Raw genomic sequence first — 27,186 nt, 5'->3', positions numbered from 1 at the left:
GTCGAGTGAGTATATTTTGGTCACATATTTTTGTACGGCATTCTTACCACCGATAGATCCATTAAAAATGATAAGAAAACGCACAGTGCCGTACAAAAATGGTGCGCCACAAAGTCGGAATTCTTTTTTATTTTCCGATAATTACCGGGGTAAATTTGGTCATTTGATTTTGTACGGCATCTGTGTCATACTATTTCAATACTGCTTTTAATCCATTAGTCCGCAACGCCGTACAAAAATCATGGGACGAGGGGAAAAAATAGAGAGTTGCAATCCCCTCTCTTTCCGTAGTCCAGGGGGTGATTTGACACAACATGAAATAAATTTATTTTGAAAGTATTTTATGCATAGTGAAATCAAACTCATCTTGTAGGTCTTGAAGTCATGTAATAATATAGTCACATAAACGGTACAGAGTAACGATATAACAATTATACGTAAGTAAGTTCACACTAGTGATTAGAAGTATTATAACTACACAAGTATCTCCGTTATTCGACTGCTCTTGCTGAAGTCTCCGACCAGAATGTCGCTCTCTGTTAATTCGAGCGCCGCCAAGGTGTCGTCCCCACTTCACCTACCCGCATCTGTTTTTAAACTGTAGTATCAAATGAGTCACTTATTACTTTAATGTAACGTTATAAAAATGTGATATCGTTAATATCCAAGCTTCTTATTAACGACGATAACATTCGGCCGTCCTGCTCACACGTTCGTCCTCGATCGTGTATGGTCTGATGCAAGAGCTGCAAAAGAAAACCAGTTGTTTAATGCCTAAGTCCAGAAGAGTTACACATTTTCTTGTAATACCGACTCGCACGTAAGAGGCCCGAACTGTTTATCAAAAACATGGCTTAAACTCTACGCATTTTCTTGCAATACCGACTCGCATGTAAAAAGCCCGAACTGTTGATCCGAACCAAGGCTTAAACTAGGTGATGTTCATATAGAATCACACTAGTTGTGTATTACCTAGGTTATAAATCTGCCCCAACAGTGTTCACCACGGATTTCTGTTGCAGGCATAGTTCATAAGGACTCTTTACATAAATGTCATATGCGCGACAGGTATTGAAGCGAATGCATTAGACCATTGTTAAATAATAAAACACACGGTTTAAACTAGGTGATGTTCATATAGGATCACTCTAGTCATGTATCACCGCAGTTTTTATACCTTGTTTACGATAACATTCGGCCAGTGCTCAACTCAAATTTACTCTAAAAATGCAATATTCACTCAATGTCATACATCCACCCAACATACATACATACATACACCCAACCATATGCATCACCAAGAGACACCCGCGAACATTACACTGCTCGAGGCATCTGCATTAATCCATCTTAACTACAGATAAATAAAAATCAAACTAAAAAAAATTTCCTACACCTACAGTAATGACAACATCTAGCTGCCCACTTTACTTATGTCTGGATTCTAAGTCCAATAGTTAAATCTCCAACAACTATTGATTCGATAAAGTTACGCATCAGAATAACGACGTTTATCTTATTAGTCCATTTCGGAATGCTCAACAACCTGTTCAATAACTGTTATACTGATAGATAGATAGATCTATAGTTGGCCACTAAATGAATCTGTGCGACTCAAAATACTATTATAAAATTATTTTATTACTACTTAGTACTTCTTTTAATTATTACAATGTTATTTTATACAAATAGTTGCCTTTCCAATGTACGTCTTTTATCAACTGATGAAGCAGTATCAAAATAATAATATATCGTGAATATTTGAAATGAATGATATCAAAGTTAAAGACTAAATAATGGTAAACTAACCATGAATTTCACACAATATAACACGTATAAGTTGTATGAACCCAATTTTTTTACGTTATTTATCACAAATTCAAATTATTTCTTTCAAAGTAGGGCCACATAACCCACTTTTGAAAGTCAGAAAGAAATTTCATTACATTAAATTGAATTTATATTCAGTTATAATAATACATACTATTACATGAATTTCAAAATTTAATTAACAAAGCAAAGGACCCATGCGTTCACGTCAGCGACATACTTGTCAATTGTGTATGGCTTAACTACTTAACTTTTTTTTTTTTTTATTTCACCAAAAGTTTTAAATTAAGATTCCCATAAGGAAGTTATAGTTTGGGCTATTTTACTGTAAAAGTTATGCATTATACTAAGGAAGATTTGCTAGACTTTACGCAAACGTCGTTTTTAAAAAAAAAATCAAATAATGTTATGGAAAGAATAAACACATTAAAATGGTCCGTTAATCTAAACGGAGTTTAAACAGACCTTGTCTTACATTGAGTTCCTCGGAAGCGGATTTTTTTTTTTTCCGTAGGTAGTTATCAAACGGATAGTGTTATTGAATACACACTCGTAAACTACCTACCAAGAAAAATGACTTCAGAAACCGGCCATTATTTAACTATACTTATTTGTGTCTACAACTGATAAAAGATTTTTTTTAAACACGCTTTTATTTTTGCCACGCTTTTATTAACTTGACCTGTATGTATGTAACGGAATATTTGAATTCGATTTTTACCTACTTTGAACGGTCAGATTTATTTAAAAATTTTGAAATACCTATGACATGACATGATTTTAATAATCTTGTCCGATTCTAATTTTGTCTCATCACGATCGTCAGATTTAAAACTATAACTGTTTTACATAACATGTGGCTCCTTATCAATCACAACCTAAAATTTCTATGACCTGAAAAAGGTCTATTAAAGTTGATCATGATTTTATACCAGCCAGCCAAACAAACAGTTAGTCAAACTATCTTATGATACACCTTATTACCGAACAATTCATATTTATTATATATATTTCAAACGCCTCGGCTTCACCTGACTTTTATATAGTTTGTAATAAAAATTATATTAGTGCGTAATATCTATATAGATTATATTAATATAATATGTATCATTTACAACCAACACTCTCAAGGAGATGCTCGATGTTTCTATAGAGAAAACCTAGACATGACGCAATTGTGAACCGTATGAAATTTATATGAAAAGTAAATTATTGTATAAGAAAATCCCATCGAAATGTACCTATGCTTTTATTTGATTACATTATTATTCATTTGGCTATGATATACATATAATAAGAATGAAATCTTCACGTGTTTACATCGAATATATTTGAAAAAGAAAAATTGTCTGTCGGTTTGTATATTTGAAAATGCATTAAAACCAAAACTACGAAGTCGATGTCAAAAGTATACATTTTTTTTAAAAAACATTACATGACCAGGTAATGGACAATTCCAAATTACTAACGTACTCCGTGATCTTGACAGAGGGCATTGTATAATTCAAATTATATTTTGAATCCACATGAACAAAGTCGCAGGCAAGACTCGTTTTAAAAATGCAATTCAAATTATATTTTGAATCCACATGAACAAAGTCGCAGGCAAGACTCGTTTTAAAAATGCAATTCAAATTATATTCTGACTCCACATGAACAAAGTCGCAGGCAAGACTCATTTTAAATATGGTATACAAGAGACTATCTAAATTTATGTAGGCTTCAGTGACCGTTTCTCACTTAATACGTATAATAACTTAATTGCTGTAACTTGTAAATAGAACTAAGCTCAAGTTATAAAAGCATCAATTTATTATTATTATTATTATTATTTTACTTAAAATAATTTATTCTCAATCCCATACAAAGTGGATCCCGTTTATCATTTCGTAAATGGCTCACATAATTAATAATATCGATAGTCTAAGCGTCTCAACGTTTAAGGTACAAACTTCATTTACCAGTATTTGATAGTGCCCAATTTTCAAACCAAAAGGACGTGTAATGTGTCAAATTCAAATTGAAATTTAAAGATTTAAAATTACGAGATGTAAAGAAATATTAATACAAAACGAAACGTTGCATACTAAATTTAAAACAGACATTTAATATTATGTATAAGTGAGTCAGTCTGAAGTAGAATGGGAGATAAGAGAGATATTTTTATATATAATATTCCAAAGACCGCTGCGCATAAGTTTCTCAGTTTTCTTATAGATCATTAACTAATGTGCATTTATACTTTATGGGAGTCAAAACACAGTAGTACACAGTACTGCGTGAATTCGCCTAGAATTGATGGAAATCTAAATTGGGCAACGTACGTATGCTTCTTTCATAACAATTACGTATCAAGTATATGAAATCAAAAGGAAACTTTCATTGATTTATAAAATGAAAATGTGAACAATGTAGATGTGAATGCAAGTTTATTTTTAAATATAGTCAATTAATATCCAAAAAAAAAAAACAATAAACCTTAAACTCATTTACCATTTCCCTCCTGGGTACACTCAGCCACTCAATACCGTGGTCGTGATACTTTTTTGCAGGCAGTTAAATATGTACCACGTAGATATTATACATTTCTGTACAATTATGAATAATCAAAATTTTGCAACTTAATAAACGTGTCACTTATATCAAGTAGGTATACTGTACTCTGTAACTGCGTTTGTTGCTACCGCATAGTCCCTTCCATACAATAAAAACAAACGCATATACGTAAACCCCGTTTGAAACATTAAAAGTTATCAAAAATAAATTCAAATCTAACCTGTATGCAATTTCTGGCGTACATTAGCCTATATTAACAACCATTAGGTTCCCATATCTATAAAGCCTGACATTTAAGATTAAAGATCCTTAAAATATTTTCATAAGTACGTGTATTTCTATATATTTCAAAGTAGGTGTAACTTTAGAACAATTAGGATTTACTTTTTACACCACAGAATTTAACCAAATGGACAGATTTACCACAAGAACTGCCTTGCAAAATTACTTTTAGACACTTCTTCACAGAAAATGCACTTATTTTGAAGTAAACACCTCAGTTTACAATGTTAACAAGTAATTTGATAAGAGTAAAGTTTGTTCACAAAATTTAAGTATATCATTTTCAGAGGGTATTAACATTTCATTGAATTACTAGTCTCAATCTATCCATTTTCTTAATTCAAATGAGTTTTCCCTTACATCAACGACATTTATCTACCCCCATTTTTACTTATTCTACCAAGATGAATTCACATATGACATAATAATGTTTTAACTCACGGTTTTTATTCCTGTGTCAAGTATGTTCGTACTTACGAATCGCCGTCCATGATTGTGAGCTGGTTCTTGTACACTTCTGATGAAATCAAACTCATCTTGTAGGTCTTGAAGTCATGTAATAATATAGTCACATAAACGGTACAGAGTAACGATATAACAATTATACGTAAGTAAGTTCACACTAGTGATTAGAAGTATTATAACTACACAAGTATCTCCGTTATTCGACTGCTCTTGCTGAAGTCTCCGACCAGAATGTCGCTCTCTGTTAATTCGAGCGCCGCCAAGGTGTCGTCCCCACTTCACCTACCCGCATCTGTTTTTAAACTGTAGTATCAAATGAGTCACTTATTACTTTAATGTAACGTTATAAAAATGTGATATCGTTAATATCCAAGCTTCTTATTAACGACGATAACAATAGATAATATTTTTTCATGTGCCGTACATTTTCGTTGGTTCAAAAGGGAAAAAAAAACTGAAAAAAAATCCATATAACGAAATGTAAGGTGAATTTTTTTTTATATTTTGATAATAAAATATTTGAGGGTAGTTTGTTAACTTTGGTGTTACCATACTGCCAAAATACTTACATGATTGGTTAAATTTATATGTTTTATTAAAGTTATTTATTGTTTATCGAATTTTTCTAAAAAAAATTATTGTTTTATTTATTCACATCATTACAATAATCATCATTATCATCATTATCAATAATGTTTGAAGTATATATTAAACCAAAAAGTATATAAAACTGTTGATACTGGGATTGACAGTTTCAATTCTTGGACATAAGATACACACCGTTTCAGTTCAGTTAGACGTCATAGTGATTTTATCATATTATCAATTCTTCTCTTCAAAAATATGTTAATGCCGTACTGTATCAGATGGCCATAAAGTACCCTTAAAATTGTAGCGTCGCTTTCATCAGCCTAAAAGATATGGTCTGCACAAAAATGTACGGCATCATTTTTTCCTAATTTATCTATGTTAATATTATTTAAAACAAGGAATAAAATGTAGAAATATATTATATTTCATTAATCTATGATATTTGAACTTTTACAATAATTTGCAAAATTTCAGTTTTTGCATTTCTCTATAATTTTTTTTAGAACGGTTTCTTTTGAACGGCAATACTATATAACAATTGTATTTTACAATATCATGTTAAAAAAAAAGTTCCCGTACAGGTTCAAATGACTTTACAGCTCTATAAATCAAGGATACGATGAAATTAAGATGATTATTGATATACATTCAAAGGTACAATCATTTTTTGACGGCATTACTTTTAATAGTACTTTTGAGTGCTAGATAATGTTTTGGAACCGAAGCCGTACTTTTTCAAATCACCCCCTGGACTACGGAAAGAGAGGGGATTGCAACTCTCGATATTTTCCCCTCGTCGCATGATTTTTGTACGGCGTTGCGGAATAATGGATTAAAAGCAGTATTGAAATAGTATGACACAGATGCCGTACAAAATCAAATGACCAAATTTACCCCGGTAATTGTCAAAAAATAAAAAAAGAATTCCGACTTTGTGGCGCACCATTTTTGTACGGCACTGTGCGTTTTCTTATTATTTTTAATGGATCTATCGGTGGTAAGAATGCCGTTCAAAAATATGTGACCAAAATATACTCACTCGACCTGTACTTTTGAATTCTCATCTGCACTCAGTTGGACAGCTTACAAGTGACGGCATAGTGCTGAATCTTATTATTTTATGCTCTTATATCGTTCTAGATAGGTCCCCTGGTGGTTCAAATGACCCATAATTTTTTCAACGTGGGCCTGTAGTCTATGAGTTTCTTACCGGATCTTCTCAGTAGAGGTCGCGTTCCGATCCGGTAGTAGTTTAAGGAAAATATTGTACCTGACAATTTGTAAGTGCCGTCGTTGGCCTATACAAAATAAATATATTTCATTTCATTTCATTTCGTTTCTTCTAGAGCTTCACTACGTTTTCTGCTACCTAATTTTCTACCACCTATCGCATTCATGTCAAATATGAAAATCAAAAATTAAAGATAAGAGATCCACCAGAGATCAGCCATATATGCGTGCCTTATACCCATGAAGACAAAGTTGAAACGCCTCAAAAATATGTCTCCCTTACCACACTTTTCAAGCCGAAACACAGCAGCGCAGAACACTGCTGTTATTTGGCAGAAAGATGTGGCTTTTATTTAAAGATTAGTAGTAAAAGATGTGGCTTTTTTATATTTATACCTAAACGATGAGGCAGAGGGGCTACCTGATGGAAAGCAGGCACATGCATTTGCAAAACTAGAGGAGTCGCCAATACATCGCCGGTTTTGGAGGAGAGCTCTTTTTACACCTTTTTGAAGAACCCCTTGTCATAGCGCTCCGGGAATACTTCAGGAGGAAGTACCTTCATTCCATATCTTGCATTGCATCGTCCGTGGTAAACACGTCCGTGCAAACCGAATGATGATGCCTTTGGAGTCGAAAGCCTTCTATCTACCTTTCTTTAAAAAATATACAACATTTATGATTATGATATCATTACACCTGTTCATCTGTACAGAAATAGCGATAAAACTCTACGACGGAACAATGCAAGTAGATTTACATAACTCTACACAATTCTTAGTGTAATGAATGCAAATTGTATATTCTTTGCAGTGAAACTAATTGCAGGGTCGTTTTGCTCGGAGCTCGATGCTTTTGCAATTGCGTGTCTAGAAAATATTATTATTATCTTATAAAATATTAGTCATAACTCCATCAAAGACTTAATACCAAAAAAGGTACGAGTATATCTTAAGGTTTTTTTTTAAACATACGACTAGCAGACGAGTATGCAGTCCACCTGATGGTAAGTGGCTTCTCCAATCTTAAAAAAGAGAGCAAGTAATTGGTTCAAATATTCTTCACTGATGGTAACCCTATATCCAGCAATGGGATATAAAAAAGTTTACAACTAAACATGAAAATTCCCGTCTAAATCAATTCAATTTTGAAGGTGGTAGAACCCTTTGCGGTGCTATTTCTGCCTCATTACAGCAATATTAAGCGCTGCTGTGTTCTGATTTGAAGGGTGGGGTAAGGGAGACATACTTTTCAGAGGCGTTCCAGTTTAGACCTCAAGGGTAGCGGCGCATCTGTGGCCGACCTCAGGTAGGAATATCTAATCCTATGTGGGTTTGATTACAGATGTCCAAGTGCGGCAGTAGCCACTCACCATCAGGTGGACTGTATGCTCGTCTGCTACTCCCATATTATAAGAAAAACTATCCGTAAAAATTCCCGTCTAAATCAATTCAAGTGCTCCAAAGACAACTTGTCAGTTATTTCGAAATCACAGATAGACAGACATGCATTATTTGCACGAATATAAGAATTGCTTACAAAAGATAGGTACATACCGATCGCTAACAATGTGAACGGATTTTTGATTTTCATTTCAAAAACACATTTGAATCATTTCGAAAACTCACGTCACTTATCAGTTCCACGCACTTTCACTGACATTTTCCACCACTTATATTTATCACACACATAATCAGAGGAAAGGTCCTTGAAACAGATTTACATTATAATCAAATTTAACCAATTTTTGCCTGTCAATATACAAAGACAATTCTTGTGGACAATAATTGTCAATTTCAATATGCAACAATACTAACGATACGCGGTTCTAATTCCTTGGCGTATCATTACGCGTATCTTGAATACCCGTTACATTCTAAAGTCTTTCAACTCCGCGACAATAGTGTTCTAAACTCAAATAATTTTCAAATTTCGAACGTTTGTAGGCAAAAGTTGTTCAAATTGATTATTAATGAAACATGTGATTGTATTTTAATTACCAATCAGTAGGTACAGACACCCGTTAACCACAAACTGTGGATATTGTTGACCTGATAGTATTATCGGGTGATAAGAGATACCACGTGAATCATTCGAGTCTATATAAGTAGGTAGGGTTGCCACCTATTTTTAACTAAACAAAAATAGGATTAAAAAAAAAACTCGGAGTTCGAGGTTCAAATCCAAGGCACATCAGATTTTTTTCAACGTATTAGTGCGTAATAGAAATTAATTTATCGGTGAAGGAAAACATCGCGAAAAAACCTATACGTAACAAATTTCAAATTTAAAAAGTTGAGTTTATTAAGAGTATAAATTAAAAAAGTTCTCATAGGTTTGTGAAATCTACCGATTCACACTTGGCCAGCTTGATGGACTATGGCCCTTACATATAGAAAGGAGAACAGTGTCCACCAGTGGGTAAATAAAAGGTTCACAATGAGTATTTCTTGTAAAAAGACAAAAATATAGAACTAGAAAAAAATAGCACATATATTTCCTAAGCCGTGTTTCTCTTATCGCCGACTCGTGTCCCTATAAAATAAGGTTAAGGTTAATATTTCCTGTCAACCTTTTTATCGCTGACCTATTTCACTACATACTGAAAACCCCTCATGAAGCGATTTCGGGAGGGACACGTCTGAATTATCGATGAAAATGTTTTACTTTTCTGACCTATTATATTTTTTTATATATTAACTAGCTGACCCGGCAAACGTTGTGTTGCCATATAAATAAAAAAATGTTAAGGGTGAACAATCCTTCACTTAGGGGTATGAAAAATACATAGTAGCCGTTTCTCAGACATACTGAATATGCATATAAAATTTGGTGAAAATCGGTACAGCCGTTTCGAAGGAGTACGGAAACGAACATTGTGACATGAGAATTTTATACATAAGACTAAAATATTGTAAATTTTTTTACCGCATTTTTGTCATCATATTTTGATATTCTCATGTATTAGATAAGTTTACAGTTATGAAACAATTAATTAAGATCATTATTCTTACAGAGTGGCCTAATTTTTTTGTCAAATTTATTATAGTACAGGTGGCAACCCTAAAAATACGTGTAAGGAAGTAAATAAATATTGTTGGCTCTGTCTTAAGAAATAATAGTCTTCAGTATCAATTTTATATACCCTTCCATTGTCTATTATTGTTGGTAATAAATCTATGACATGGGGCTCTTCAAGACAGGTGCAAAAAGGTGCTCTCCTTCAAAGCCGGCGATGTATTGGCGACTCCTCTGGTGTTGCAAATGTCTATAACCAATAGAGTCTGCTTTCCATGAGGTAGCCCGTATGCGATACTGTTAGGTATAAATATATATTAAAAAAATCAGTAGTCTTTGACTTAGGATGTGCCGTCTTAGGTCTTAAGGTTCACATGACTTTAGGGCTCATTTACATAAATACAAAATATATATAGCAAGGTAACCTTTGTGGTTCTGGTGGCAGCACCACCATACCTATTTCTACCTAATAACTATAATATTCACCGCTGGTGTCTTCCACTTCAAAGTAAGAGACCAAGCAGTAAGGGAGACATACATATCTGGGGCATTTAAAAGTAGTTCTCAAGGTCAACCACATTTTTGATCAACCTCAGGTAGAAGTCTAATCTTATCTAGAGTTGATTAAAGATACCCATGGACTGCAGTAGCCAGTAGCCACTCACCATCAGATAGAATGCATGCTCGTTCGCTACTTCTATGTAATTAAAAAAATCTATGGAGCAAATAAAGTAGCACATGAGCATGCAGATCACCTGATGGTAAGCAGTCACTGCTGCTCATAGACATTTGGATCCATATGATAAAATATGGAGTTTTTCATGAAACTTATCACAAATGCATTGTATCTGAGGACTAAGCTGGAGACCTCTTACGTAAATTGCCTGACTGTCAGACCCCTCTACCATAAGGCAAGAACAGCTTCATGTTAGAAATAGATGTCCCTTAGGTACCTCTCTAATCTCATATTTTAATCCTAATGTTATTAGGAGCAATACACTTTAAAATTGTAATAAAACACACATTGCTGCTTTGGTACGCACAACTCAAAATTAATTATTCTGTTAAAGACATACTTTAATCCAAAATAGTTCATGCTTTTAGTGTCTAACTATATTGTGGTTATTATAGTACAACTATCTATAATTGTATTTTTCATTATTTTAACCTCATTTATTAATAAATATATTTCAAAAAACTAAAAAACATGCTTTTATGGTAAAATCAACTAAAAAGTAAAATAACCCTTCCTTGGCAGTCGGTTAAAAATAATTTTCAATCTAGGAATCAATTAAGGAACAGTAAATATTGTGGAAAAAGCTTGGGGTTCTCCATTTATCAGTTTTCGAAAAGTGGATTGTACAATTATTCATATAATCAGTGACATATTACCAAAACTCCTTAGCATATTATTTCATTTATCCTTATAATCCATGGCAATTGATTGTTGGTTAAAACAATCAGAAAACATCAAAGTAAATCCCAATAAATGGTTTTCCTCTCTGATTCACAAGGTGATGTAGCTGTTACAATGATGTCATAGCTAGGTCATCTGTTCACATTGACTTACAATGCATTAGTAGTTTACTGTTTGTTTTCTTAGATCATGCTCAAATTTTGTAGCTAATGATGCAATTTTAGAATTTTCATGAATTGAAAAATAATGATTTTGAAAAAATGTGGTTGTTTGTTTTCTTAACAATGTTTAGATGATGCTCATTTTTTATACCTAGTAATGCAATTTTGGAATGTTAAGGAATATTAAAAAAACATGTTCAAAAATTTGCAAAAATTGTGGTGGAAAAAAGTAGGCAGATGTATAGACCTATACACCAGTATGCCCTAGCTAGAAATTTTATAGATCCAAAGATTGTCTAGTTGGGACTCATAATGTTACAGCCAAGGCAGTGTAAGGTCACCTGTGTCCAACAGAGTCATCAAAAGGTCATAACTAAAACAGACCTTAGGAGTGGTAGCCTGTAATCAATTTAAGTTAAATTTCAAATTCCAATATAATTAGTATGGGCCATAATAACTTTTTTATTATCAACTGTGTTTTATAGCATAATGAGTAATTATATATTGTAGTATATATGACTATACTTTAAATTACATATGAATTAATAATAACAAGTTATTAATATTACTAAGTTGTTTGTGCTCAAACAATTTTATAAAGTAAATGTTAATAACTTCATCCCCTTTTATAATTGGTTAAAACACGTGTATTTTGGTACCTGACCATTATATTTTGATTCTTTTGTTTTTGTGGAATATATTTAAATTATGTTTCCATTACGCTACATAGCATACCACCTTGTGGCATATGTGTAAAAAACTAATTTAAATAATTTTAAGGTCACTCAAACTTTTATGAATAACATATGACAGATGGAAATATTGTGTTCATAACAGCATATGATAATGTTGTCTTTGGGTTTCATTTTGTTTCAATAGAAATCCAGAAATAAAATTGATTGAAGCAACCACATGCTGAGTGTTATTCAATATAGCAGCTATAAACAGAAATCTTCAATGCCAAGTTATTACTATGTATAATAAATTGGTCATATTTTTTTATTAAAGCAGATATTGGGGAAATTACACTTGATTTTTAATAAAATTGTTAGTTAACATGATATAGTTCTATAAAGTACATTGTATTTCTTGGTAAATTTTAAAAATAATTTAATTTAAACAATTTTTTGTCGAATATAATTTGAATATTGAAATATAGTACAGTGATGTAAATTCGATACCTATGTACTGTCAACGTCGGTGCCTATAAAAACCAGTTTCCGCACGCATATATCGCAATCACACTAAATTGGCAGCGATTACGGCGGAAACATACACTAATAAATTACATGTTAGCCAAAAAATGGGTGTATCGAATTACGATTACGGTATGTGACTCCGTATGTATGTAGGATATGCAATGCGCCCGTCTCCCCTGCGCCTCCCAAATGTCATGTTTAACAACAAAAAATATATAATACTTACGTAAGATATCTCAAAATATAACAATCAGGTATCAAACATCGAATGCGGAATTACTGATCCAATCGAATTTTTTTAACACACTTTTCAAAACACGGAATCTCCAACTGACAATTTTTAAAGCGCTACACAATACTCTCTACACTCTGAAAAATGTTAATTGTTATTCATTTTAGTAATAATTGATTTAATTTAGAAAGAAACCCGCGAGAATAAAGCACCATTTTGAAAGATTGAAGAAAGATCGTCAAGGTTTTCGCGATTGTCACAGTTTGCGTCATTGCGACATGTTGAATTTTTAAAGTTTCGTCCTGGATACTGGGTATTTTAGCCAAATGTCAAATTTTATACTTATTGGCGCATTGATAGAATCCGCAAGATGACACTGGTATCGATTTTTTTTTATAATAGTCGACAAAAACACAATAAGCCTCGCATATTCTGGTGGAACGTAATTTATTATCAATATGATTTAATCGGAACTGATGAAACAAATTTACAGTGTCAGATGATGGTTTTATGAACATTCCTATTAATCTAACTGTCCTGGTTATTATGATTTCTATTTCTGATGTCGCCTGAAGCCGTTATACTAGCTATATATAAATACAATGTTTCTTTTTTCTTCTCCAAGGGGCTTTTAAATTCTATATTTTTTCACAAAAATAAGGCAGATGCTTAATTTTGCTATTTTTTACCCTATATATTCAGTACTTAGGAGCACTGATAGACAGCCGACCCAGATAAAAGTGGTTTCAAGTATCAAATAATGTGGCGAAATTTGTAAAATACTCTCAAGCTGCACTGGATAGTATTATCTATTTTTATTACTTACTTTCTAAAATATTTAAATCATTTATTTAATAAAAATAAAAAAGTAAATCATATAAAATAAAAACCAGCTTTCAGATGGCACTAGTGGGATTTATTTACGCTAAACTTAAAATTATTTTACACAACGGGATAGTAGGCTTCTGTCAGCGTGTTGCAGTTGTCATTTGTAGCTGACATGAGGGCGTAGCCGTCTTGGCCCCAGTCCTCACCCCAGGAGTTCTTCACGATCCAGTAGGTGGTGTCATCGCGGACGCCGTAGCCCACCACTGTGACTCCGTGGTTAATGCGTGGCTGATCAGTACTGTAGAACGTCAGAATAGTTGGTAAAACCAGATTGGCTCAGTAGAAAACTGTTTTTCTTTTACTTTATACCTAGTATTCCGATTCAGGTTAATCTTAGTAACGATTGAATAATTTGAATGGAATATTCAGGCACATACATACCAATTTTGGATACTTGGGTAAAAAATGTAAAACATGTACAAATAGACAAGCGTGATATAGGTAGTTTTTGGTCAATCTACGCCCGTTATTAAAAATCAATCTATCCAATGTTTATCCAAGATCAACATTTAATAAATACTTCATATCATTGTCAATTTTCGATCTTTGGTAGGTAAAACTTGGATAGAGTGAATATAAATGAAGGGCAGATAGTCATGTCATGGAGAAATATTTTTCCGAGGCGATCCAGCTTAGTTCTCAGGGGTAGCGGCGATCTCAGGTAGGAATCTAATTCTATCTGGTGTTGATTACAGATCAGGTGGATTGCATTCTAGTCTGCTACTCCTATATTATAAAAAAAATGAAAATTATTAACAATCACCATTCAATATCGTAGAAGATTCCACTGGAGTACTGCACGAAGGAGTCTCCAGCGTAAATAGCGACTGAGACTGGCCCGTACTTGTACAGAGCATACTTCATGGCGTTGATGCTCCGTGGGGGCACGCGCGCGAACCCTTTCACTTTTAACACTTCTGACATATTCTTTACAGCACAGTGACCATCCTGAAAAAAAAGCTTTCTACACTCACAGCCCCACACTAGGATTTCCTACAGGTTCGATACAGTGTGGGTACCATGGACACACAAATACTAATACCTAATGGTGGTAGAACCCTTTGTGGTTCGACTCCGGCGGCACCACCGCCACACCTATTTCTACCTAATAACAGCAGTGTTAGGCGCTGCTGTGTTCCGGTTTGAAGGGTGTGGTAAGGGAGACAGACTTTTCCGAGGCATTCCAGCTTAGTCCTCAGGGGTAGCGGCGCATCTGTGGCCGACCTCAGGTAGGAATATTTATTCCTATCTGGGGTTGATTACAGATGTCCATGGGCGGCAGTAGCCACTTACCATCAGGTGGACTGCATGCTCGTCTGCTACTCTTATATTATAAAAAAAAATACACAAACAGCCAGACCCAGAAGGATATCTAAATTCATCATTCAGATATCTGTATGGCCGGGGATTGATCCCAGAACTCTTTTTGCGTCAGACCGGCATGTTGACCCTCCGCCACGCGGGTCATACTGAGCATGGGTCTTTCCTCTCTACTTAGATTTTTAATCCATGGTCCAAAACTCTACCTGTTTGGACCAAAGATAAAAAATCTTAGGCTATGGATTGGTTTGTATACATCGACATTTTCTTATTTATAAGACTGGAGTGGCAAGAAGTCTACCTGGTGGTTAGTGTCCACTCATAGACATTTGTGACTGATTCTATGTAGAACAGGTTTTACCTGAAGGCGAAAACGGATGTGTTGCTACTCCTGTGAATCAAAATGGCTGTCACATATGTCAGGGATTTTACGCTAGAAATGGGTGTGGCGGTGGTACATCCCTGGTGAACCATACACGAACAATTTGAAGGTGGTAGAACCCTTTGTGGTTCGACTCCAGCGGCACCACCGCCACACCTATTTCTGCATATTCACAGTAGTGTCAAGAGCTGCTGTCTTCTGGTTTGAAGGGAAACATACTTATCTGAGGCGTTCAAGCTTAGTCCTCAGGGGTAGTAGCGCATCTCGACCACAGGTAGGAATACCTATTCCTGTCTAGGGTTGATTACAGATGTCCATGGGCGGTAGTAGTCACTTACCATCAGATGGACTGTATGCTCGTCTGCTATTCCTATATTATATAAATAAAACAATATTAGTACTTATGTATAATTTACGAATACAATGCAATATTAAAGTGAATGCAGTTAATAATTACCTCCGCTAAGTACGTTCCGTACTCCCTTTGAGAAGGAATGCCATGTTCTACAATATATTTGAATGCACCATCCAAAAATCCTCCGTCACAACCCCCGTTATTATAGCTGGAAACAAAATATATAAATTTATAGAAAGTTTTAAAAACAAGCTTTTTGTCAACATTTTGTTTTTCGTATTTTTCTGACAAAATCGTTTCATTTGATACCCTGATATTAGTCCGGTAGCTATTATTTTTAAGGTACCGAAAGGGTAAAAACGGAAAGCTATTGCTAAATCTCCACTGTCTGTCCGTCTGTCATACAGATCTTTAGAATCATAATAGATAGACACTTGAATTTTTTACAAAGCATGTATAACGGTTAATAATATGTACTAAAAATATAAAAAAGAATATAAATGGGGATCGCTAGACAAGGAACCGCTGTTTTTCGTACTTTTTAGCTGTTTCTATTAAACCATAATTCCTTAGTAAGTAAGTAGATAATTCAAATGTCCACAATGCATTTATTTATATGGCTACTATGATAAAACACTAAAAATAAATGAAAATGGTGGTACGGTCCATTTGCGAGTTCGAATCGTACTTGGTTAGTTATTTTAGCATTGACGAATCTGGAATCAGGTCTGCTACCATCTCAATATGATAGACTACCTCCAAGCACAATCGATCAGGGACTGTTCGCTGAGGTCCAGGTTCCGTCCCCCATTGTTCCTGGCCAGGGCACCCTCCACTGCAGCGGTGGTTGAGAACGCCCAGCAGGATCCACAGCTTCCTTGATCTAGAATTAAGTGAAGTTTATATTATGTCGACACACTTCGACATTTGTATATTTTTATACAGGTGTACCAGACGAGCATGTAGTCCACCTGATGTGACAATAAATACGTGTGACAGAGGTACCGATGGAACAATACACGTTCCACCATCATTTAAATTTTAAAAACTTACAGTAATGTAAACTTAGGAGGCAGAACTAGTTATTGTTCGACTGTTAACACCTCTACTCCTACTATGCTCTATAAAGGTTGGTAATGGCTGTGTTCTAGTTTAAAGAGTATGGTAAGGAGGACACAATTGTCTGAGGCAGTCTAGATTAGTCAGTAGCGGCACGTCTGTGGCCAACCTCAAGTAAAAATCCAATTTTATTTGGGGTTGATTACAGATGTCCATGAGCAGCAGTAGCCACTTACCACCAGGTGGACTGCATGCTCGTCTGTTACTCCCATGTCCCGTAATAAAAAAAAATCTAATAAAAAAACTTACTCTTAATATGGCTGATGACTCCATCCAGTCTCATATCAAAGTTCTCCGGTAAGTCAGCCACTATTGTCGTCAACTCCTCTTCAGTGTGCGGGAAGTCCACGGAGCCCACGCCGTGCGGGCTGGGCGAGGTGGCCGTCAGGTGCTTCAGCTCCTCCTCCGTGCGATCGGAAAACTGGTTGATCGATAATTTGTAGCTCAGATTCTTGCGATTGTGAGCGATTACTTTCCTGTAAATGGATGTAGATATTAGATGGACATTTGTAATCAACCATAGATCAGAACAGTTTCATACCTGAGATCGGCCACGGCGTCGCTACGGGTACCTCTAAGGACTAAGCTGGAATGCCTCGGAAAATATCTCACTCTTACTGAACCCTTCAAACTGGTTTTTAAACGCTGCTGTGTTCTGGAACACAGCAGCGCTTAACTACTTACCTTCTATCTACCTTCTATCTATCTACGTACAGGGGTAGGTACGGTAAAACTTGGACATAGGTTAAAACTTGAGTGGGTGCACAGATTTTTAAAATGAACTCAAATTGGCCGGCGAAAAAAAGCGTTTTTTATAAATCGATCTCAAAAATCCTCACGTTACTTTTCTTACCTCCAATTCTTTTCAAAGATGGCCTTTCTCATTTTATGTTCCTTGTTTTTATACTGCTTTTTGTGCTGGTGTTTGTATCTGAAATATAAAATTGATAATTATATCTTATATATAAATAAACGGCTTTAACGATTTTCACCAAATTTTACATGCATATTCAGTACGTCTGAGAATCGGCTACTATCTATTTTTGATACCCCTAAGTGATAAGGGTTATTCACCCTTAACATTTTTTTTTATTTATTTAGCAACACAACGTTTGCCGGATCAGCTAGTTATGATCTAAATCAATGATTTACGAATCCTGTAAAGTACCTATTCGATTCCAAAATATGGAATGAACTTCCTCCTAAGGTGTTTATGAGCGTCATGATATGAGGCGCTTCAAGAAAGGTACAAAAAGAGCTTTCCTATATAGCCGGCAATGCAAACGGCGACTCCTCTGGCTTTGCAAATGTCCATAACCAACGGTAACTGCTTTCAACCAGATATTCTGTCTGCCTTATCGTTAAAAAAATATAAAAAAGTTATAGGCATACTAGCTTTTACGCGCGGCTTCGCTCGCATTCAGAGGTTTTTATCTATCCCTCGGGAACAACACTTTTTTGGGATAAAAAGTACCCGATGTTATTTTGTGATCCTGACGTATGTTAAAAATTTCATGACAATCGGTTATGTACTGTCGTGAAAGTGTAACAAACAAACTCACATTTTCATTTATAATCTTAGTTAGGATTAGCTACATACTTGTGGAAAGCTCGGCTAACTTCGGAGGATATACCGTTCTTCTTATGCTTCTTGGTGTTCCTCTTTATTTTCTTGTCTTCACAAGCCTCAACTGTAAATTACAGATCTAGTATTTTATAAGTACTTAAGTAACATTGAGTAACAAAAGTAAGTAACAAAAAAGGCAGTAATAGACTAGTGGTTTCCTAACCACTAACTCCTCGATCAAGAGGCCGAGTTAGGAAGGGTCCGTGGTTCAAATCCCAGGCCTCAGATTCAAACAATCCCGGGATTCAAACTGCGGACATTCAGAGTGAGAGGCCGAGTTTCCAACCGCTAGACTAATATGTCTATCATTTGGTAAATCTTTAAAGACCATTTGGTCTTGTAGTTTTTTTTTTGTATATGATATTGGTAGAATTGGCATGATGACAGTAATAAAAAATCAAATAATAAATGATTTAAGAAAACACAATATTGAAAGGATTCTTAAAAATGACTCAGTTTAAAAAAAAACTTTAAGATTTATTATATTTTCAATTAAATAAAAGTATAAAATACTGCAGTCAGCCATCTTCTCTGAAACGCTAACGGGGCACGAAAGACGTCAAATTTTGTATGGGATGTTTTAACCTTACGTCACCAACGGACGCCATGACACTCGCGTTTTCGCGCTTAATTTAAAATGGCTATAAACAAATGCTATTATTTTCATTAATACTGAATTTATTACCGAAATAATACGATTTTTGGAATCGGTATACATGTACCTACGAGTACGATATAGAAAGAGTTTTCAAAATTTGTCATCATACCTATTCTTTTTAACGCGGATGAAATCGCGGGGCACAGCTAGTAGTAGTAACATTGTACAACTCACTGTTTGACACGTCCAAATCGTCTTCATTTGGTAATTTAAAGTCGTAATAGTAGATGATAATGTGAGTGGTTAACGCTTTCGTCCACTCGTTGTAGCGTTTCGTTTCGTTTCTGCAAGAAAGAAAGAAGGAAACAAAGATTTGAACTCATTATATAAACCTTTAATTTTAAATTATTTTTAATGTTCCGTATCTAAAATGAAAAAACGGCATGCTATTACTAAGCTAAGCATCTGGATAATGAGTACTTATAAAAGTAAAATCGACGAAAATCCATTTGAGAGTTTATGGCCACTATTGCACTGGCGGAAGGTCGTCAGAGGCCCGGGGCGGAAAGTTGAATGGGGAGGCCCTCAGTATAAAAAGTTCGACTGTGATTCGGTAACCTAATTTTTTTTTGCTGAGTGATTCACATTTCATACATTGATTGGTTCTGACGACCTTTTTAAGGAACTGTGTTTGGAGGCCCCCCAGGATCGGAGGCCCGGGGCGGACGGCCCCTTACACTCCCATCCCCCTAAAGCCGCTAGTGCATTGTTGTCTTTAAATATCTGTAATCAACCCCAGATTTGATCAAAGTCCTACTTGAGATCGATCACGCGTTGCTACGAGTACTCTTGACAATACGTTGAAACGTCTCATTAGAATCCCTTACCACACCCTTCAAACCAGAACACAGCACTGCTTAACACTGCTGTTCTTGAAAAAATAGGTGAGGCGGTGGTGTTGCCGGGGTCAAACCCCAAAGGGTTCTACATTAAAAATGAAGATAACAACTCACCGAACGGGTATGTCGACGCCATCATCGTTTCTGTAGACGTACAGAACACTATTCGTGTCTCCATCACTGTCACTTGACTCAAACTTCCAGACTTGAACTACCTTCTCATTGTACTTCTCTTCACCTAAAAGTATAGTAGAGATCAAACAGATATCCTGTGGCTATCCCTTATTTAGCTTTATTTGATGAGAGGAAACCCTCAAAAGGTATCCGGTGCCGTGGCAGCGATAACTGGTTATGTGGGATTTTTACCCACTAAAACCCCTTTGTGGTGATCCTCAGCGCTACGAATATGATTCCAAGATTTTGAAAGGAAAGCAACCATAGTTCCCCGAGTGCTCCAAATGACAAATGCTCCATTTGTGTTCAACCTCACCCTTGGGTGTATACTACATGTAAAGCTACACACTCTTTTTGATCACAATCATGGAAGCCCCTTTTATTCGCCTCTTACGACAGGCAAGGGATACCGCAACTCCGGACAAACCGTTATCCTACCTATCCGATTATTTTTATTTGCTTTCCAATCCAGATGTCTGCGGCGGGACCCAGGAGCGGAGCGGATGCCAGCTCCGTGCACACACGCTACTTTTATTTGATACTCTAAAACTGAAACACAACATTGCAGAAATTAATCGACAATTATGTACTCACCAGAATAAACATACTCGTCTATTTTAGGCAGGAAGTCAACGATATCTCCTTTATGTTTGTCCTCTCTGCACAGGTCAGCGTATTCCAAATCTTCGTTCGCCTCTGGATACACCTGTATCAACAAAATATTTGTATGACTGACGGTCCCACCGACACTATGGCCGTTACTGATCAGAAGTGGGTGGGTGTGGGGTACTCAAGGCGTCTTATCACCTCTGGCAGGTATAATTAAGGTTCCCCCGACCCGATATAGGAAGAATTTTCCGTTTAAGGCGTAGGAAAAATATATCGAACCATTGAACGTTTCTGTCACCGAAATCCCAATTTGCCACCTGAAGTGTTGGCCAATTTTGCCGCTAGGTTGCAGATATTTCAAAAATCATGTTTTCCAGAATGGAAATAATCTTTCATAAAAGATTTTAAACAAAGGCAGTATGAAGTTTTTATTTTTGTTTTAATTTAAATTTGGCAAAAGGGATGCCCAGCAGCATACGCGGTCGCGGCATGAAATTTTGGGAGGGTCCCCGGGGAAGTTTGGTTCAATTAGACCACTTTATTTTAATGTATATATTAGTATTTGTCGTAAAGTCGCGGCAGAGAGGAATCCATGCAGGGTTTCCCCACGAAACATAATACTGATCAAGTGCAAGTTGGACTTAATGGTTTGGGTGGTTATGACCTCCAACGTCTAGGACCGTGTTTGCCCAGCAATGTCTTACCTTGTACACTTTTCCAGTAGTTTCATCCGTCTCGCTGTAGTAGAACGTTTTATCCAAACCTTCGTAAACGTCCTTTCGAGATCGATTCAGCTCTGCGCTATACCTGTGATCAGGAAAGAATTTAATCAGTAGTTAATTAGTCCTTTCCCGAGAACTTTTGGTGCTGGACGAGGGATGGCGACTCTTTCAGAAAAAGATCGATTCTTGAATCTATTAGAATTGAAGTGTGATAAATCGATTCACAAAAAAATCGAGGCCTAAAGAATCGATTGTCCAAATATAGTTATTCGATCTTTTTCAATCTATTTGGGCGAAGCTTATGAAAAAAAAGGTCTTCAGGATCAAACAATCACTAAAATACGTATCAGCAAATATATTTCTATACCACATTTGTTGATGTTCAATCAACTTCCAAAAATCGAATATCAGGTTTCTAGATGAAAGATCGATTAAAATAATAAATTTTTATGGCCCAAAAGATCCATTTTTCGCTAAGATAATTAAACCAACTCATTATCTAAGGTTTTTTGATTAATCGATCTAAGATCGCCATCTCTATACCGGATTGATACCTAAGTAGCATAAGTAGAAACCTTTGTGGTTTATGGAATCACTGCCCCACCTATTTCTGCTTAATAACAGCAGTGGTAAAACTGATGTGTACCGGTTTGAAGGGTGTGGTAAGGGACACATACTTAATTGGCGAGTCACCTTAGGGGTAGCAACGCATCTGTGATCGACGTCAGGCAGGACTCTAATCTGGGGTTGAACAAATATTCATGGGCGGTAGAGATTTACCATCAGGTGAATTGCGCGCACGTTGACTACACACCACACAGGGATCCACCATCTTTACAAATGTGCTTCCAAGTAGTGAAACAAATAATTTACCATATTTCAAAGGGCTCCACAAGGCCAACGCTAAGATCCGTTTTCTCTCCTTTCAGATGGTATTCCGTAGGCCACAGGATGCTTTCCGTTGGATCATCGCTCTCTAGACAGGAAAGATAATACAATTATTTAAAAGCCCTTTGTGGTTCGTGTACAGAGGCACGACCGCCGCACCTATTTTTGCCTAAAAACAGCAGTGTTGAGCGCAACTGTTCCGGTATGAAGGGTGTGGTAAGTGAGACATACTTATTCGCGGCATTCCAATTTAGTCCTAAGGGGTAGCACCGCGTCAGTAGACAAGATCAAGTAGAACCTTCGATCTTACATGAAATTGATTAATGTCTAATTGATTTATGTATAAAATTGATGTCTATGGGTAGCAGTGGTCAGTTCCTATAGACAGTATATACCGTGGACTGTATCCTCGTTGTTAATTCTAAGTATATTAAGTATAAATCGAATGCACCTAATGTTTTTCGTTGATTTTTATGCGACGATAATTATATTATGCGAAGACTAACAATCTTGGGATGTAAAAAATGTCGATTTATTCTTTTTTTCGACATTGTCATGTGAATCTCCGATTTTTTAATTGGGAAGTCTTCTTATCAGGAAGATAGGATTAAATTGATTACAAAATTTAATTCCTAAAACAATACTCAATGTGAATTAAAAAAAAATGTAATATTCAACAAGACGTCATCTTCAGTTTTTTTGTGGATCGTTCCTCAACCCATTACTGTCCCACTGCTGAGCACGGGTCTCCTCTCAGAATAAGAAGGATTGGGCCATAGTCCACCGCGCTAAGTGCGTATTGGTAGACTACACGTACCCTTGAAAACGGTTTTTAAGATCTCTCAGGTATGCAGGTTTCCTCACGACGTTTTCCTTCACCGTTAAAGCAAGTGGTATTTAATTTCTAATACTCCTATGTGCCTGCGCATCGAAAAATCAAAGGATTTAAACCTCGGACCGGTCAATCGAGAGGCCATATTTAACCACTAAGCTATACTTGTCCATTGTCCCTGTAGTCCCGGGACTAGAATAGGGCTACGGTATCACCTGCCTGTCATAAAAGGCGACTAAAAGGGGGCTTCCGGGATTGCGGGCGGCAAGAGTAGGAGCTCGAACTGTCCAACAAGCAACCCTTGGAAGGACTGCGGTGTGTGTGGCCGCAAACCGTCGTAAACACCAGGTGTGTGGGAAGAGCGTAAACTGCTCCCCCAGGGCAAAACCCGATAAAAAACCGATAAACCCGGGTCATCGCGCACGGAGGACTCCGGTTGTCTCGAGCAAGCGCTGAGGACAGCCACCGGGGGGTTTAAGTGCGGTAAAAATCCCATATAACCCGGCGTCGCTCTCACGTCGTCGGGTACCTTTTGAAGGTTTCTCCCTCGAAAACAAAAAAAAGGCTATACTTGTCTTTTTTTCTGCAGTAAATAGTAATAATCTTACCAATAATGTAGCTATAACTGCAACTTATTAACAAAAGGACGCCCAGGGCCCGCATTTTGTGCCCCATGGTAACTGACACTACCACAAATATACTGCATAATGCGAGTACATTTCATATTTATAGTACAAGTTTATCAGTAAAGGCATGTACCTATAAACATACTACAATATAATATTTCGCTGATTATTTTTGGTCATTATAATAATACTAGATGACCCGGCAAACTTTGTACCGCCTCAAAATCTATTTATCAAATATATTCATAAAATATAGCCTATGTTACTCGTAGATAATGTAGCTTTCGAATGGTGGAAGAATTTTTAAAATCGGTCCAGTAGTTTTTGAGCCTATTCATTACAACCAAACAAACAATCAAAGTTTTCCTCTTTATAATATTAGTGTAGATGTAAAACTAGCTTTTACCTCCGGCTTCGCTCTCATTCAGGGTGTAGAGTTTTAGGTCGCTGGTTTCTAATCCGAGATATAATTTGGAACCCTTGTGCGCTAGAAACAATAATGTAGGTGAATAAATGTATAAATACCGTAGAACTGTGCGGTGCTCCCTTCGGCGACCGATCGACCGTGATGCACACACACTCGCGACTCCAAATAGGTCCCCAGGACCCCCGTAATAAATATAAATTATATTATACGTCCCGTGACGAAATCTGAATACCGACTGTCCGTACAATGTGTGTTATGACAGAAACGTCAACCTTTTAAATTTTGAATTTAATCCTTTTATATATAATCAGTGTTTCGGCCAGTTTAGTCCGAAATACTGAACACAGGGGTTTTATATATCTTTCGGGAACGATACTTTTTTCGGGATAAAAAGTACCCTACGTCCTTTTCTGAACCCCAGACAACGTGGGTACAAAAATTAATAACAATCGGTTAAGAAGTTAAGGCGTGAAGTGTAACAAACAAACAAACTCACATTCACATTTGTAATATTAGGATTACAAATGTGAATGTGATTTAGGATTTAGGATTACTTTTTTTATAATATACGAGTAGCAGACGAACATGCAGTCCACCTGATGGTAAGTGGCTACTGCCGCCTATGGACATGTGTAGTCAACCCCAGATAGGATTAGATATTCCTACCTGAGGTCGGCCACAGATGCACCGCTACTCCTGAGGACTAAGCTAGAACGCCTCGGAAAAGTATGTCTCCCTTACCACACCTTTTAACAGAACACAGCATCGTTAACACTGCTGTTATGAGGCAGAAATAGGTGTGAATAACAATATTATGTTGTCCCTAACATTAGTATCATTGTGTTTGTGAACCCACCCTTAGTTTAGGTAAAGCTGGGAGATCAATTTATTTTAATTTGATAATACAAATTAGTCTACTTACTTTTAATTTGATAAAACATTGTAATCAGTAAATTAAACTGTTTTCATGATACCTAGTTTTAACTAAAATACAATATCTAATTATTTTAATATATATTTGGCGATAAGCTTAAATAATAATCATGATTTAATGAACACTGAACATATTATTGTAGTGTGCATTTATACGTATGTAAAATAAAAAAGTAGTAATAGCCTAGTTTTTAAGAAACTCAACCTGTTAAACAAGGGGTTGGAGTTTCAAATCCCAAGACGCACCTCTAATTTTTCGAAGTTATGTGCGTATTATAAATATTAGAAGTTATTTATCACTTTTTAAAACGGTGAAGGAAAACATCGCAAGGAATCCTAAATACCTAAAAAATCTTTAAAAAAGTTTTCAAAGTTATGTGAAGTCTACCAATTCGCAATTGGCCAGCGCGGTGGACTATGGTCTAATCCTTCTTATTCTGAGAAGAGACCCGTGCCCAGCAGTGGGCCAGCAATAGGCTGATGATGATTTATTATTGATTTAGATGGACCATCGACTTACCACTAGACATTCCTTAATAATTAATATTAATTACTAGAGATGCGCCGAATATTGGTTTATATTCGGTTTTCGGCGTATTCGGCATCCTTTTTATTACTATTTGTATTCGGCCGAATTATTCGGTTTTGGTGCCGAATATATTCGGTTCGAGTATTTCTATTTTCTTGTGTACACGACATGGTACAGGACTAAAACACAAAACTTCTTATATAAGTTTGTGTTATATTATAAGTCAAACTCAAATCCTATTAAAAATGTGTTGAATAAAGCTTATAAAATAAAGCAATTAAACTTCAAATCAACATTTATTTTGAAACCTCAAGTCAACGCATTTATAACTCAATCTATAGATAGTATAGTCAACATTTATTTTTAACCTTAAATCGGTATTTATTTTTAAAACTCAAATCAACATTTTAAAGTGTTAATCATCAACAACTCCTTATTCTCCCACTGCTGGGCACGGGTCTCCTCTTCAAGTGAGAGGGATTAGTCATTAGACCATAGTCCACCGCGCTGGCCAAGTGCGTATTGGTAGACTTCACATACCTTTGAGACTTTTTATTATTTAATTAATCTCTCAGGTATGCAGGTTTCTTCACGATGTTTTCCTTCACCGTGTAGCAAGTGATAATTAATTTCTAAGACGCACATAACTTTGAAAAATCAGAGGTGCCTGCCTGGGATTTGAACCTCGGACCCCTCGATCGAGAGGCCGAGTTTCTTAACCACTAGGCTATCACTGCCATTACTCCTGCCATTCTCACACTTTATCTCTTATACGCAGCGTCCTTGAATACGCATCTCCTGTATAGAACCCCTAGTATAAAGTCCATAGCGACAGAATAGAACGCATCCAACGAGATTTTACTAGGTATTCAGCATACAAAGATCGAAATTGTCCCTATCGTGCCGATTATAATACAAAACTTTATTATTTTAACTTAGAATCCCTTGAAAAGAGAAAAAACAATGATCTCAAAACACTTCATAAACTGATTCATGGTCTACTAATATCTCCAGATTTACTAAGCCTCATTAATATAAAATTCTCTGGAACCTGCATACCTGAGAGATTTATAAAAAAAAAATCTCAAAAGTATGTGAAGTCTAGCAATATGGCCTTATCCATCCTTCTCATAATGCGAGGAGACCCCTGCCCAGCAGTGGGACAGTAATGGAGAATGGCTATTGGGTTATTTATATCGAGGCGTTTTTAACTTAGTCTTCAGGGGTAGCATCGCACCCGTGGTCAACTTAGGTAGGAATCTCACCTAGTCTTGATT

At 36.0% G+C, this 27,186-nt stretch overlaps 2 protein-coding genes across 2 annotated transcripts in view; both read right to left on the bottom strand.

Annotated features, from left to right (window-relative positions):
* LOC140756551 (oxysterol-binding protein-related protein 3-like) overlaps positions 1–13,209 on the bottom strand; it is a 58,858-nt gene extending 45,649 nt beyond the window's left edge. The window contains exon 1 of the mRNA XM_073092074.1: positions 12,976–13,209. The gene's annotated coding sequence lies outside the window, so the exon portion shown is untranslated. The remainder of the gene's footprint in view (positions 1–12,975) is intronic.
* Positions 13,210–13,875: 666 nt separating this feature from the next.
* On the bottom strand, positions 13,876–24,118 carry LOC140756496 (uncharacterized). The gene is made up of 13 exons (XM_073092008.1): positions 24,003–24,118; positions 22,548–22,650; positions 21,657–21,759; positions 20,938–21,049; positions 20,284–20,407; positions 19,505–19,614; positions 18,646–18,736; positions 17,899–17,976; positions 17,295–17,521; positions 16,683–16,809; positions 16,029–16,134; positions 14,633–14,817; positions 13,876–14,107 (listed from the first exon to the last, which is right to left on the bottom strand). Exons 1-13 carry the CDS (start codon positions 24,067–24,069, stop codon positions 13,924–13,926), a joined length of 1,617 nt encoding a protein of 538 aa, XP_072948109.1. The 5' UTR covers positions 24,070–24,118; the 3' UTR covers positions 13,876–13,923.
* Positions 24,119–27,186: the final 3,068 nt, after the last annotated feature.

The sequence above is a fragment of the Epargyreus clarus genome, unplaced genomic scaffold (genome assembly GCF_041222505.1).
Source record: "Epargyreus clarus isolate Ecla_fem2 unplaced genomic scaffold, WU_Ecla_fem_2.2 ptg000035l, whole genome shotgun sequence".
Lineage (NCBI taxonomy): Eukaryota > Metazoa > Arthropoda > Insecta > Lepidoptera > Hesperiidae > Epargyreus > Epargyreus clarus.
The sequence above is the reverse complement of the archived record's forward strand: the minus strand, read 5'-3'. Positions and strand labels throughout refer to the sequence as shown.

Bases quoted from the DNA above. Each gene is read 5' to 3' on its own strand.
- LOC140756496 (XM_073092008.1), bottom strand. From the start codon at position 24,069: ATGGGGCACAAAATGCGGGCCCTGGGCGTCCTTTTGTTAATAAGTTGC. The intron at 22,651-24,002 runs GTAAGATTATTA...TTTCCTGTCTAG, and splicing joins CAGTTATAGCTACATTATTG to AGAGCGATGATCCAACGGAA. The intron at 20,408-20,937 runs GTGAGTACATAA...CTATACTTTTAG, and splicing joins AGACGAGTATGTTTATTCTG to GTGAAGAGAAGTACAATGAG.